Consider the following 15,384-nt stretch of genomic DNA (forward strand, 5'->3'; position numbering starts at 1 on the left):
TAAAAAATTACTGGCAAGGCTAATCATACCTCTAAATTAACATATATTTGTGGGATTTTTTGTTTCTGTCATCAGAATCTGGTATGGGTTATGTCTTGATGTAAAAATAGGATTTCTGGTATAAAATTATAATTTTGTATTAAAAATAAAACAGCTGTGAGCCCACCTATCTCTAATCTACCATGGAAAAATACTTTAATTGGGCCCATATCTTCAAGACAATCAAAGAAGGTTATAAACATTACATTAGTAGTATTATTCACATAATTATATGAAAAATAATTAAAGTCCAGTCACACTCTTCTCCTTAATGGCTCTGTCTTATATACACTAGGCTATCAGTAAATATTTCTGGTATAAATGAAATGAAAGTGACTTGATTTTATCCCAGATGATACTGAATTCTTTCCTTTAATAAAAATCAACAATTTGTTTCATTCAAATATTGGGGTGGGGCAGGGCAGGATGTTGTCTGAGTATCATCAGAAATAAAGGTAGACTCAGCTGTAAGCAACAGTTCCAACACCTTAAAGAAAATAAAGTGAAACGCTTACCTATTCTCTGAAGATGTACATACAGCCCTGGAGTCAGAGTGCCTGGACTGGCCAAGCCACTTTCTAGTTGGGAGACCTTAGTTAAGCAACTTCTCAGATTTCTCACCTGAAAATGTTTACCACCACCTACATCTTGAGAAACTGTTGTAAATATGTAATGCATGAAGCAATGTAAAATATTATGTGCTGGCACATAATATCAGATGGTAATGAAGATGATGATGAATTTATTACTATTAAGTAACGTTATTACTATTAAGGCTTTCCACACCTAGGAAGACTAGAAGCTAGCATCCTCAAACCCCAAAACAGGCTACTTTGGCATGGTAGTGTTAGATATACATTTGGAAGTGAGATTCAGCATTAGAAGTAACCTTTAGAGCATTCTTCTAAGAAGGCCTATCTTCATAAGCTCATATAGTGACAATATCTAAAAACTTACGATACACTACCCCTTTATAAAATGAACATCTATCTTTAGATTCTTTACAAAAATCACTCCAAACCCAGAGACAATCTATATGGGGAAATGAGATGGGAGTGACAATATTAAATGTGTCACAGCATGTGTACAGATGATATCCATGATAAAAGGCAAGGGAGTGAGTTGATTCCTACTTCCTGTATTCCTCAACCTTGCCTAAATGCCTATCTGGTGAAAAAAGACAAAACACTTATTCCCTCCACCCCAACATCCTTAATCTTTAAAAGGGTACAGGATAGAGCTATCTTTGCACGTGGAAGGCTGTTCTGGCTCTTTCTAAATGAGTGGTAGGATGCTATACAGTTTATACACATCATGCTCTCCTGGTCGGTGTGAGGGAATGACTGAGAGTGTGGAAAACAGGGAAATGGCTGCAGCAACAGGATGCCAGAGCCTAGATCTGGGAGCCAAGTACAGGCTGGGGCCAGGAAAGGTCTCAAGAGGGACAAGGAAGGGAGCACATCAGAATGAAGAGGGAGTGCATCCTTCCACGCCTCCGAGTCATACGAGGTTTGTGAGTCCAGACAGTATCCAAGGAAATGAGAAACTACAATGGAATGAAAACCAATAAAATAAGAAGTCTCTATCAGAAACATGATTGGTGATCCAGATCCCCAGAAACAGTTCTGTAATGCCATGAGGATTAGAGCATCTGCAGCAGCTTGGCCCTGACAATGATGTGAAGGGGAGGACTCTTAGCTCCTTAATTTTGACAATTTCTTCAATGTGATAAACTCTCAGGGGATGATGTGGGGCATAGGAACCTTAAGGGGAAAGACAAACCCATCAGATGAGAATCATTGTTTTGGAAAATACCTTCACTTTCCCTCTGCACTTCAAATTCAACTTCAAGCTGACTACTCTTGATAGGTGATTTGGTCTCCACTACTTTGAGGCTTGAGGTGCACGGCATACTTTGAGAACCATTCGTGGAGACTGGAGTATGAGTGCTTATAGGATTTTTTCTGGCAGGACTCAAAGAATTTGCTGAACTAAGTGGTGACTTCTTGGACTCTTCAGAAAGCTTTTCCTTTTTGGCCATGCCATCTTCCTCAGAAGGTAATACTTCCTCTACAAGAAAAAAATAAAAAAATTCGAAGGCAATAAGAAAAAAGACAGAGGCAATTATCTTCAACAGACTTACAGTTTGAATACTACTAAAATGTCAAAAATCCCCTAAATTGGCAACAATAGTTTACTTAAGCCATGGTATAATGAACTACAAACCTCTAACACAAAGCACATGGCTATCCCCTTCTTGATTTCACTGTCCTGAAATCCAAATTGATTCTAATGACATCATCTATTTTTCTCATAACTAACCTTTGCCAGTCTTGCCACCAAGACTATGAACACTTCACTAAAACATTTATCTTTACAAATACAGTTCTTACACTATTGGTTTCTAACATTTGCTTACTACTTGAGCACTTAAAAAATGGGGAACACATGTATACCTGTGGCGGATTCATTTTGATATTTGGCAAAACTAATACAGTTATGTAAAGTTTAAAAATAAAATAAAATTTAAATAAAATAAAATAAAATAAAATCATATAAAAAAAAAACCTTCACTGGAGAAATGTTTTAGGTTTTTCTACTCCTCTTTCTATAAAGCTTTTAGCAATACAAAGCTGAATGGGAATTGCTGCTATAATTTTTTTTCTTTAATCTAAGGAGAAATGACAACTGTGCATTTCTTAAGGGAATGAAGTGCTCAACAAAGCTGCCAAAGTAATAGCTAACTGCCAAACAGATTTGGCAGTTGGGAAATATACTCCCCTATTCCCAACACCAACACTCAACAGCATACGTAAGTGATAGCAGAATGACTTTTCTTTCCAATCTTGCAACATGTAACTACTGTTTACCTTCAGAGGGATGCACTATTATTTTGGGTTGCTTAGGAGAGAGAGGAGCAACATAAGGCAAAGGTTGTTCAGAAGGTCGTTTGGTGATTTTCTTTTCCATTATATCTTCTTCTACTGTTTTCAAAAAAAGAGATGTCTGTTTTAACTAATTAATATACTTAAGCATTTTCATATCAACAGCATAAAACACTTCTTTGTATATCATTTGTCTACTATAACTTCATCAATAATCATTTGTTTATGAACAAGATGTGCTCATTTCATCCTATTAAATATTTCAGTGATATACAAGGGTTAAAACCATTATATCTAGGCTTCACTTATTCTAGGGTCATCATATTTTTCTAACTCTCTCAGGCAGCAGTAAGGCAACTAAAAAGGCCTGAGAAAATTGCTCCCATGAACAACAAAGTTTAAGAATTCAGAGAAGTTAGAGTAGATAGAGTACAAAGAACACTCCATTTTATAGGTAACAATCCTGGCCTAGGGCTACTCTTAAAACAATTCTATTGCTTACTTATCATTCAACCAAATGCATTTCTTCTTAAAAGACCATTCTTTAAGGCATAATCCTAAAATGAATCAATATTTTGATTTAATCTCCAACTAAAAGGAAAAATAAAGTACAATAAAAATCTATAAAGTAGGATAATAGATCTTCAGAAAGGAGACAGACTGCAATGACAAAGTACCAAAGTCAAACTTCATCTAGTTAAAAATGGCTAAGGGTCAGGCATGTCCCTTAAAATCCTCTGATAAGTAATTTTTAACCATCCTGTTACTGACTGATTACGAATGAGTCTAAAAGCGTTCTTGACTTTTGATTTTATTTTTAATCATCAACTATAAAAATCAACAGCCAAAACATATTTCAGTGAATAAGACGTATTTCTACAATTAGGACTGTTAAGTTCTAAGAAAAGAAATAACTGACTTTTTTCATACCAATTTACTGATACAGAAAATTTGAACACTAAAGTATACAGTTTCTATGGTTTTCTATAGGTATTTACTTCAGAATTATAGCAAGATCAGAAAAATTCTTTACTTACCTTTTATGTACAACATTATAATACTTTATGAAAAGTTTATGAAGCTAGTATATGGTCTACTATCTGGGATTGATACAAACATAAAACTGATTCTTGACTTCTGTTTCTGGGTACTATAGTAAGCTAAGGCATGAAACTGTTCTTGCAGAGTAATTAGAAAAAGCCAGATAATTTACAAAGTACTTTAAAAGTCATCATAGAGAGGCACTTCCAAGATGACTGATTAAGGACTTTCCATTCTTTCATAGAACTAATGACAGCACTGGCAAAATCAACTTCTTCAAAACTCTGGATGTTAACAAAAGGCTTAAGTGAGTGAAAGCCACTCAGTCATGTCTGACTTTTCTGACCCCATGGACTATAGCCTGCCAGGCTCCTCTGTCCATGGAATTCTCCAGGCCAGAATACTGGAATGGGTAGCCATTCCCTTCTCCAGGGGATCTTCCCAACCCAGGGATTGAGCCCAGGTCTCCTGCACTGCAGGCGATTCTTTACTGTCTGAGCCACCAGGGAAGCCCAAGAATACTGGAATGGGTAGCCTATCCCTTCTCCAGGGGATACAACAACCAAAAAAGCGTTTATTCAAGAAAAATGGCTGAATATCAGAACAACAAATTCTGTGACATTTTAGCTTCCCCCATCTTAATCTCAGTTTTTCAGCAGTTTTGCAAACCAATAGCTTCGCAACTAAAGTAGCTGTGAAAGCCAGCAGCCTAACACTGGAAGGGGCACAAAGCATTTGGAATTCTACAAAAGCTTCACCCTCAGAGAACTGTCTCTGAAAACCTCTGATCTCTGGGTTTGTTTTATTTGACCTAAATCGGAGGCTGCTCTGTGTGAACAGTCCTATCTCCAAAGCACTGGTCAAAAATTAAACCAAATCAAAACCAAAAAAACCACAACAGTGGCAAATGTTTAGTGGTGAAGCTCTCTGAGGCAGGATTATCAGTTGGGGCTGACAAAAAGCTTGACCAAAAGAACGGGAGAATGAGATGTCCATTAGGACACTTAGAAAAGCACTGAGATATTCCTGCAAATCTGTAAGGCCCTATGTATGTGCGTGGCTTTATGAATGCTTAGGGAAGACTTTGGGAGGCCCTAATCTTTCATTTCTTGACAACTATGAAGTTCTGCAAGGAATGTTGAAGGTAAGTTTCAACACACACACAAAAAACCCTTGACAAAGGCTGGAAGATATACTGGTTCTGGGCACTTAGGAAAATCCCCTGTATAATCATTAGCTGACCACTAAGGTGTTTGAATGTAAGATTAGTATAAAATTTTACATTTTCTCTTACCTGGTTTATTTTGATCATTCTCTTCAGGACTATGAGTATTACCTCTATAAGAGCTAAAAGGCTGGCTACTCAAAAGGTTATCACACTGCAGGCTGTGGCACAAGTTCTCAAGAAAGCGAAGAACAAATGATGCACTGTTCACTGGAGGCAGCTGGATGGAATGAATTTCCCCATCAAAAGCAGCTATGAAAAGATGTCAGAGTCACATCATAAAAAGATGAGAACCATAACATCAACAACAAAAAAGCCATCAATATAGGAAACATAAATCTAATGTGTGATTTTTGTAATTTATCAAAGAATAATCTTAAATTATATAAGTTCCTCTCATTCAAACACAATAGTCCGAAGAAAAGCATTCTCATTTAAAAATATTCATAAAGTAAACAACAACAATAGAAACCCACTGATCTACAATACTTTCTACTCTTCCAAACATTGACTGAAGTGATTGAGTGAAGCTGCTCAGTCATGTCCAACTCTTTACAACCCCATGGACTGTAGCCCACCAGGCTCCTCCGTCCATGGGATTCTCCAGGCAAGAATACTGGAGTGGGTTGCCATTTCCTTCTCCAGGGGATCTTCCCGACCCAGGGATCGAACCCAGGTCTCCCGCATTGCAGGCAGTCGCTTTAACCTCTGAGCCACCAGGGAAGCCATGGGTACAAATGCAGTATCTGATTACACAATCATGAGAGCCATATGTATCTTATCCCTTAATCACTTCTTGAATCACATTTTTATTTAGAGATTCTTATATATTAGTCTGTTTTCTAAAAAAAAAATTAAAATATATTAATATAAACCTCACTTTATCTATAGTGAGCTTAATAAAGAAGGTAAAAGGAAAAATCTGTACCTCTTACCTCAATTTACAGTATTACTGACATTATTAGTTTATTTAGAAAGTTAAACTTTTCAAAACAGGGTTAAAAGTCTATAAACATATAATTATTATAAATATTCTATATATTAACAAAATAAATATTCGATTATCAATAGAATAAAAAATTAGAAAATAATCTATGTATTTTATAAAATCTTTGCCTTCTTGAAACCTAAAATCCAATTAGAGAACAAAAGCTGATAAAGGATTAGATGTGCATACCGGTTATCACTTCTCCTCCACGATCATCTGGCTTAAGGAATTCAAAAACAGTCTTACTTTGAATGGCACAATCCACACAGGCCTGCACCGTCTGCCGGAGCACCACATTGACAGGGCCTGGGCCAAAGTGGTCTGGCAGCTGCTGGATTTTGTTCTGATCCAGGTGAGGGCCACAGTTTCCATGTTTGTTTATATAGACACAGACTTGATGAAAAATGTGTATATAGATATAACAATGAGATTGGTTAGAAGGAACACAAACACTACATAATCACTATATATCCCATTAGCCACACTTCACTCAAAGAGAAACTAAACATAGTTAATATTAATGATCATTTCTGTTACCTAAAAATATATAAACATAGTTTCACATTGTATAAATACATTAAACCTAGAAAGAAATAATCCAAAAGCTTCTTCAATTTTCTAGATTTCTGTCCAAACTAATTATAGAAACAATAGAAGTTTTAGTAGCATCACAAAACAATTCTTTGCACATTCCCATATTAGATAAAAATGGCTTAGAGACAAGAATATTTTCACTTTTTTACTGCAGTCACAGTGCAAGAATTTTCTTTCAAAACTGGTCATGTTAGCACATTCCTTTTGGACCGAATTTATTTTAACTCAACAATACTGCATTTATTCATTACATAGTATTTTCTAAAGTAACCACATAATTTAAGATATGTGTCACAGTAAGTTCTAATGACCTGGAGAAAATTTTTCATTAATTTTAAGAAAATAAAAATGTTCTTTCTATACATGCTGAGGTTCAGAAAAGAAAATTTTAAGAATAAATGCTTTCCTTAGTATAATAAAAGCATTTAGCATTTAGAAGTAAATATCCTATAATCACAGTCAAGTTTCCTTAATTTTTCTTCACTGAGAATCAAATTCTAATCAACAATGTAATATGATTATTACCAAAAAGAAAATATATTGTCCCCCTAAATCAAAAGGCATGTTATTTTTCTCCACTGCTTTATTGCAAAATTTTCATCGATATAAAGTCTGTATTTAGTACAATAAAAACCCATTAATCTCACTTTCACCATGTTGAAATATATGATAATTCTCAACTTTTTGGCAACAGCCAGAGGAAGGATCAACCCTGTCATAGAAATATCACCTACTAAAACAACCTGAGGTACTGATGGCCTTGACAAAGTTCTACTGAGCACAAATGAGCTAAACAAGGATTTCAATGTTTATACTCATTTAGTCAGTCTCACCAGCTAATGGACTAAAAATCAGAAATAATTAAGTGACAAAATGGGAAATGTAACAATAATTATTTTTAAAGTGACACCTATTTCAAAAAATTAAACTATAATTTCTTTTTAGTAAGAAAAGAAAAATTGAGGGGAAAAAGTCCAGGGAAGAGAAGAATGTAAGAGAAAGATAATTAAGAATCTAGGAGAGGAAGCAATAAAACTTGCTATTAAAAAAAAACAGGAAGGAATAAGGAAATCTGTAGAAGATGACAAATCAAAGGGATTAATTAGTTTGGGTGCCTGTCATTTCACACTCTTTACACAGCAAACAGCAATTTAAAGTCATCATGTCCCTTGACAGGCAAGGATCTGTGAAAATTTTAAAAGGCATTTAAAAAAGGTTTGAGGTAACTTTAAAAATATATACAAGACAAAAAGACAAATTGTGAAATGAGATAATGGGAAAACGAGAATAGATTTGACAATAATGCAAATGTTATAAATTTTACCAAGAGGGATAAAATATCTTAAGGATGCTGAATTTTCAGGTGACTCATGTATTTAAACAGACTGTTTTTCCTTAACATCAAAATAAACAACTAGAATTTCAAAATATTTTAATATGAAAAATGCTCAAAGAAATGCTTATTATCATCTTTTCTCCCTCTTATTTTATTTTCAGGACTTCAAAGACACTGAATATAATGCAACAAAAGTACTAATTTTATGCTCTTAAAAATACTAATTTACCTGTAGACATCACTATTTTAGATGACCCAGGGAAAACATCTTTATCATATGAAATGTTACCATGTTCTCTGGCCAGTGCATTTTCAGAAGTTGAAGGTGTGGAGCAAATGACAGGAATACGTTTTCCCTGTTAAAAAAGAAAAAATTCCTAGATAAGGAGGTCAGAAAATCATTAGCAACACTGGTCCACAAATGACCAGTGGTCAGAAGTCCTTTGGGATGGAAATTTCTTTATTACAAATTGTAGTACTTTTCAAACTGTGCTAAGAGGGGACCATAAGCTAGTCAAGTAGGAGAGAAAGAGACCAAGAGACTGGGATTCCCAATGCTATCCCTGCTCCACCTAGTTATACCATAGCCAAAATAATTATTATATAAAACTTGTGGTTTGTTTGTTGCTTTTTTTGTTTTTTAGCTTCCCAGGTGGCTCAGTGGTAAAGAATCTGCCTGCTAATGCAAGCGATGCAGGGTTCCTGGGTCGGGAAGATGCCCTGGAGGGGAGATGACAACCCACTCCAGTATTCTGCCTGGAGAATGCTATGGACAGAGGAGCCTGATGGGCTACAGTTCATAGGGTCTCAAAGAGTCAAGACACAACTGAGCATGCATGCATCTAAGTTTTATACACTCTGGAAATCTAATCCAGGAATTCATCAAATGAGGTTGGGGAACCTCAACAAGGCAGAGGACAGTTTGTCTTCAGAAAGCAGTCACTCATCTGGGTTTTTACTGTATCTAGCCTGCATTTCTCCATATTACACATGATAATTTTGACAAAATTAAAAGTGGCTTGCTAAAGTCCATACAGAATTATGCCCACTGTATCTGAGAACAAACGTCTTCTGGGTATTGTTAAAAATCACTAGCAGTTTATATTATATCAGCTCTTGGCGTTTTCTAGGAGCTCACTTCAAACAAGACTCTTGAGTATCAGAAAAGAGGACTTTGGGCCTAGAAAAGGTAATAATAGAGATATTTAAAAGGCAGGGACAAAGGAGAAAAAGCAGAACACTCAGTGCTGTTGGATTTTTCTTTGTTTAAATTAGTGACCGTTATCTGGGTTCACAGTATAGCAGTAAATTATGTTATTTTTAAAGTGTTGTTGTTTAGTCACTAAGTTGTGTCTGACTCTTTTTCGACCCCATGGACTGTAGTCTGCCAGGTTCCTCTGTCTATGGGAATTCCCAGGCAAGAATATTTGCCTTCTCCCAGGATCTTCTCCAAGGGTCTTCTCGACTGAGGGATTGAACCTGCATCTCCTGCACTGGCAGGCGAATTCTTCACTGCTGAGCCACCAGGGAAACCCTTTTAAAGTATCAGATCAGATCAGATCAGTCGCTCAGTCATGTCCGACTCTTTGCGACCCCATGAATCGCAGCACGCCAGGCCTCCCTGTCCATCACCAACTCCCGGAGTTCACTGAGACTCACGTCCATCGAGTCGGCGATGCCATCCAGCCATCTCATCCTCTGTCGTCCCCTTCTCCTCCTGCCCCCAATCCCCCCCAGCATCAGAGTCTTTTCCAATGAGTCAACTCTTCGCATGAGGTGGCCAAAGTACTGGAGTTTCGGCTTTAGCATCATTCCTTCCAAAGAAATCCCAGGGCTGATCTCCTTCCGAATGGACTGGTTGGATCTCCTTGCAGTCCAAGGGACTCTCAAGAGTCTTCTCCAACACCACAGTTCAAAAGCATCAATTCTTCAGCGCTCAGCCTTCTTCACAGTCCAACTCTCACATCCATACATGACCACAGGAAAAACCACAGCCTTGACTAGACGAACCTTTGTTGGCAAATAATGTCTCTGCTTTTGAATATGCTATCTAGGTTGGTCATAACCTTCCTTCCAAGGAGTAAGCGTCTTTTAATTTCATGGCTGCAGTCACCATCTGTAGTGATTTTGGAGCCCAAAAAAATAAAGTCTGACACTGTCTCCACTGTTTCCCCATCTATTTCCCATGAAGTATTTTAAAGTATACTGAGTTTTAAATAAACTTCCCCAAAGATAAATACACCCATGCAGTATTTTCAGTGTGGTTTTGAAGAGGTCAAACACTATTCAGTCTTAAGTTGATCCAAGATTCTACACCTTTATACTTAAGAGTATATTTCTTACAGACAAGATGTATTTGGATCCTATATATAACAGTTTACATCTGCTAGTCTCAAAATCCCAATCCCTTTCTCTCCCGCTTCCCCCTTGTAAAAAGCCTTATACACTCTTGGTACATTCCTCAAGGGTGTCATTATACTCTTGTAGTTGTTCAGTCACTAAGTTGTGTACAAATCTTTTGAGCCCACCAGGCTCCTCTGACCATGGGATTTCCCAGGCAAGAATACTTGAGTGGGTAGCCATTTCCTTATCAAGGGGATCTTCCCAACCCAGAGATCAAATCCACGTCTCCTTTATTGGCAGGTGGATTCTTTACCACTGAGCCATCTGGGAAGCCCATATAACACTCTTAGTAAATCCTAAACTGTATGTTTAATAAGGCACTACAGAGACCCATAATAGAAATTAGTAGAAGATACAACTAACCTTTCTTCCTGAGTGTTGGCCTTTTTTCTTTGTTGTGGTATTCTTAACAGAACTTCCCTTCTTGGGGTCTGAAGGACATCCAGGTGGTTTAGGCCGACCTGATTTCTTAGTCTGATGTGTTGGTAATATTATAGCACTGTTCTGTGGAGACTGCATTGAGCGCTGAGCTGCCTTGGAAGGAGGCAGCTGTGTTTTTGTGGTATTCTTTGTAATAAGAACTAAGAGAAAAAACACACAACACAAAAATATGATTAAAGTAAATGACATAATTAAAGTATTTTCTTCTTGATTCAAAAGACATTTAACTCAATCTTTAAAAATATTCCAAAGGTTACTCATTGAAAACCACCTGAAATAAAGGTACCATTTAAAATCAAGTTAAAGATATTTAAGATTTTAGATTATCAGGAAATAGTCTGATTCTCTAGAAAAAATAAAGATGCTCTTATAAGAACCAGTAACTTCAAACTTACCTGGCACACTGAAAAACTCTATCAATTTACCTTTTGTCTGTCTCTAATATTTCTAGTTCTTGGCAGATAAAAGTTTTTCCTTTAGAAAATACTATCCAATGATGCCATATATAGGAATAATTCTGCCCATCAATATAGAAAAACATAAAGCAGCTACAATGGCTCCTGTTTCATCTTCTAAAGATCAAAGGAATCCCCCTACTTGATTTTTCATGGCTAAAAGACATTATATCCCTATATACATATATTTAATAGTAAAGTTTTATAAGCTACAATATAGACTCTACATTAACATGGTCACAGAAGGACTGTCATATCCAAATGATTTGAATTTGTTACTTGCAGTCCAATCAAGACAGCTTTAATATTTCAAATGAAGGTTACCTGCCAGGTTACTCTTACATGTATTCAAAGTAAAAATAGATATTTTTAGTATTAATCCCTTAATTTCATTAGTATAAAAAAATGAATTTTACATAGTAAATAGTACTGATGTCAAAAAGTCTTTACAGGAAGAGCTGAGCTACCAGGGAAGCCCCCTGACCCTGTATACATCTATGAAAAAAAAAAATCAACTACTTGTATTAGGTCCCTGGTAGCTCACCTGGTAAAGAATCCGCCTGCAATGCAGGAGACCCCAGTTCCATTCCTGGATTGGGAAGATCCCCTGGAGAAAGGATAGGCTACCCACTCCAGTGTTCTTGGGCTTCCCTGGTGACTCAGATGGTAAAGAATCTGCCTGCAATGTGGGAAACCTGGGTTTGATCCCTGGGTTGGGAAGATCCCCTGGAGGAGGGCGTGGCAACCCACGCCAGTATTCTTGCCTGGAGAATCTCCATGGACAGAGGAGCCTAAAAGGCTACAGTCCATGGGTTGCAAAGAGTCAAACAAGACTGAGTGATCAAGCACTGAAATTTTATTTTGAGAGCTTTGTTTTACAACTTAAGGCTTCCCTGGTGGCTCAGTGGTAAAGAATCCACATTCAATGCAGGAGACGTGGGTTTGATCCCTGGGTCAGGAAGATCCCCTAAAGAAATGGCAACCCACTCCAGTATCTTTGCCTGGGAAATCCCATGGATAGGGGAGCCTGGCAGGCTACAGTTCATGGGGTCACAAAAGAGTCTAAGAAAACTTAGCAAACAAACAACAGCAACATTTTACAACCTGAAACGAATTTACCACTTTGCTTCTCCCATCCTCAAAGACAAGGTGTAAACTGACTTTCTATGGAGAATACCACATCTTCCCAGCAGCCTTTTTATCTACCTCTATCAGTCACCAAGTCAAAAGGGTGGAACAGCTCAGCTGCCAGGGCAAACGGAGGACCACTTAACTGCCGCCTTCTCTTTTCTCTTCCCCTTATTTATAGTAATTCACCTACTTACACCAGCCTCTTTTTAACTCTTTATCATAATCTAATTTATACTCCATGCTCATTTACACTTTTTTCAAATAACTCTAGCAACATAATTCACATTAGTTCTTCTTACAGTCTGCCTGATATCATCTTCAGTAACTGAAAGATCATACTTCTGATGCTTCATCATCCTGACCTCATCATTAGACAATTTGTGAAGCTCTTCTACCTCTAAGATAAGCAACTGTGCTCCCCTTGTCTACATCCAGCTTCCTTATCTGTCATTTTTTGCTTCATACCAACTGATCATGCTTTTCATTCTCATTATAAGACTTAGTCACAAGCTCTCTTCATTTTCATCCAATCTATTAGCTATCTTCTGGCTTTACTCCCTATTAACCTGTCCCCAACTGTCCACCTCCACCAAATCCCCATAACTAGTATCCCTTACGTTATCACCACCTGATCTTTGATGATGTCCAACATGTCAGCTCCAACCTCTGAGTCACACTCACATTTGTTTTCTCTGGTCCTAAGCTATAGAACAAAAGTCAGCAATCTTTCTGTAAGGGACCAGACAGTAGATATTTTAGGCTTTAAATGTCACATGTGGTCTCTGTCACACAATCTTGTCTCTTCAGTTTTTTAAATCCTTTATGAATATAAAAAGTATTCACAGCTCACAGGCTACATGTGGCCCTCAGATTATAGTCTGCCAACTCTCTAACAACAGAACATTAGGATATTGCTGATCACTGTAACATCTATGCTAATCTCAACCAAGGTGTCACTGCTTGAACTCACTGATTTCGAAGTATGTTTCCATGGCAGAACATTCTCCCCCTTTTAAGTTCCTCTCTCCCTCTCACCTTATTCCTTTCAGCAAATGACCCTACCTTCTACTTTAAGAGAAGATTAAAGGCTATCTTGCAGGAGTGATCATAACCATCCCATTTCTTCATCTTCAGTTCAGTTCAGTTCAGTCATTCAGTTGTGTCTGACTCTTTGTGACCCCATGGACTGCAGCATGCCAGGCTTCCCTGTCCATCACCAACTCTCAGAGCTTGCTCAAACTCATGGCCATCGAGTCGGTGATGCTATCCAACCATCTCATCCTCTGTCGTCCCTTTCTCCTCCCATCTTCAATCTTTCCCAGCATCAGGGTCTTTTCAAATGAGTCAGTTCTTCACACCAGGTAGCCAAAGTATTGGAGTTTCAGCTTCAGCATTAGTCCTTCCAATGAATATTCAGGATTGATTTCCTTTAGGATGGACCACTTGGATCTCCTTGTAGTTCAAGGGACTCTCAAGAGCCTTCTCCAACACCACAGTTGAAAAGCATCAATTCTTCGGGGCTCAGCTTTCTTTATGATCCAACTCTCATATCCATACATGACTACTGAAAAAACCACATCTTTGACTAGACGGACCTTTGTCGGCAAAGTAATGTCGCTGCTTTTTAATATGATGCCTAGGTTGGTCATAGCTTTTCTTCCACTTTCACTTTCTCCATCTTCAAATACTCTTATTTCATTCATGCTCATCTTTTCCTCTTGTATCAAATGAAGTTTTCTCTTTACTCTCCTAAGCCAAATCCCCTTTCACTTAAGTCCATAACTATCTTCTTTGGTTTCTCTGGCATTTTACAAATAGGAAAAGGAGTATGTCAAGGCTGTATACTGTCACCCTGCTTATTTAACTTCTATGCAGAGTTTCAATTATCTTCTCTCTTCACACTATTTAATCACTTGATCCCCAAACTCTTGCTCTCTCTTACAACCCTTATATATATCTCTCTTATTTTGAAGTTTCTTTCCCTAGTTTCTGGTACTTTCTAGCGATGCATAAATCTTCCTTCTACTCACTACCATGATACAAAGAAGAATCACTTACTCTTGATATTTCAATTTCCTTATTAGTCTGCATTTCCTTCAGTTCAGTTCAGTTCAGTTGCTCAGTCGTGTCCAACTCTTTGCAACGCCATGCGTTTCCTTAGCCTCCTATAATAAGCTATTCTTCCTCCAACCACTTTAAGGTCAGTGATGACCTCTTCCTAGTAACTAAATCCAAATAAATCCTCATTCTCTTGATGAATCTCTTCAACTCCACAGTTTTGGTCCCTACCTTTTAATATATGGCATGAAGAAAAGGAAATACGATTGGGCTCTGGAACTGAGGTTAAATTCCTGCACTAGATTAGTTTAAGACAGAACCTAGGAGTATAGGAGGGCCTCAAAAAATATTTACCAAATAAATGAAAAATACTTTCAACCTGCAAGCCAATGTTTCACCTCCAAAACAAATATATTTTATATAAAGAATTATGTAGTAACAAACAAAACATTACTTTGTGGAACGTGGCAAATGTAATGAAAGCAATATTTGATATAAAAATGTTGACATTTGATATTAATAAATCTTGGGACACAAATATTTGAGCTGTAGCTTCAAATAGTCTCCCAAAATATAATATTCTATTTTATAATAAGAACTTTTTGATGCATGGTAAAAACGTATGTATGAGCAAAGAAAATGCATTATAAAAAATTTTATGTATGAAAATTTTTTTCATTTTAGAAAGCAAGCTTTTCAAAGGCAAAGATTCAGTTTGGTTCACTGCCATATTCCCAGCACCTAGAACAAAATACTTTTTAAACTACTTTAACTAAAGAGGAATGAAT

General features: G+C 37.1%; 1 protein-coding gene across 1 annotated transcript in view; it reads right to left on the minus strand.

Annotated features, from left to right (window-relative positions):
- Positions 1-15,384, minus strand: part of SCML2 (Scm polycomb group protein like 2) — a 98,847-nt gene that overhangs the window by 4,629 nt on the left and 78,834 nt on the right. The window contains exons 8-13 of the mRNA XM_055563399.1: positions 10,875-11,092; positions 8,338-8,464; positions 6,368-6,571; positions 5,260-5,442; positions 2,910-3,023; positions 1,855-2,109 (exon numbers count right to left, since the gene is read on the minus strand). Of these exons, the coding sequence (XP_055419374.1) occupies positions 1,855-2,109; positions 2,910-3,023; positions 5,260-5,442; positions 6,368-6,571; positions 8,338-8,464; positions 10,875-11,092 (1,101 nt within the window). The remainder of the gene's footprint in view (positions 1-1,854; positions 2,110-2,909; positions 3,024-5,259; positions 5,443-6,367; positions 6,572-8,337; positions 8,465-10,874; positions 11,093-15,384) is intronic.

The sequence above is a fragment of the Bubalus kerabau genome, chromosome X, assembly GCF_029407905.1.
Source record: "Bubalus kerabau isolate K-KA32 ecotype Philippines breed swamp buffalo chromosome X, PCC_UOA_SB_1v2, whole genome shotgun sequence".
NCBI lineage: Eukaryota > Metazoa > Chordata > Mammalia > Artiodactyla > Bovidae > Bubalus > Bubalus kerabau.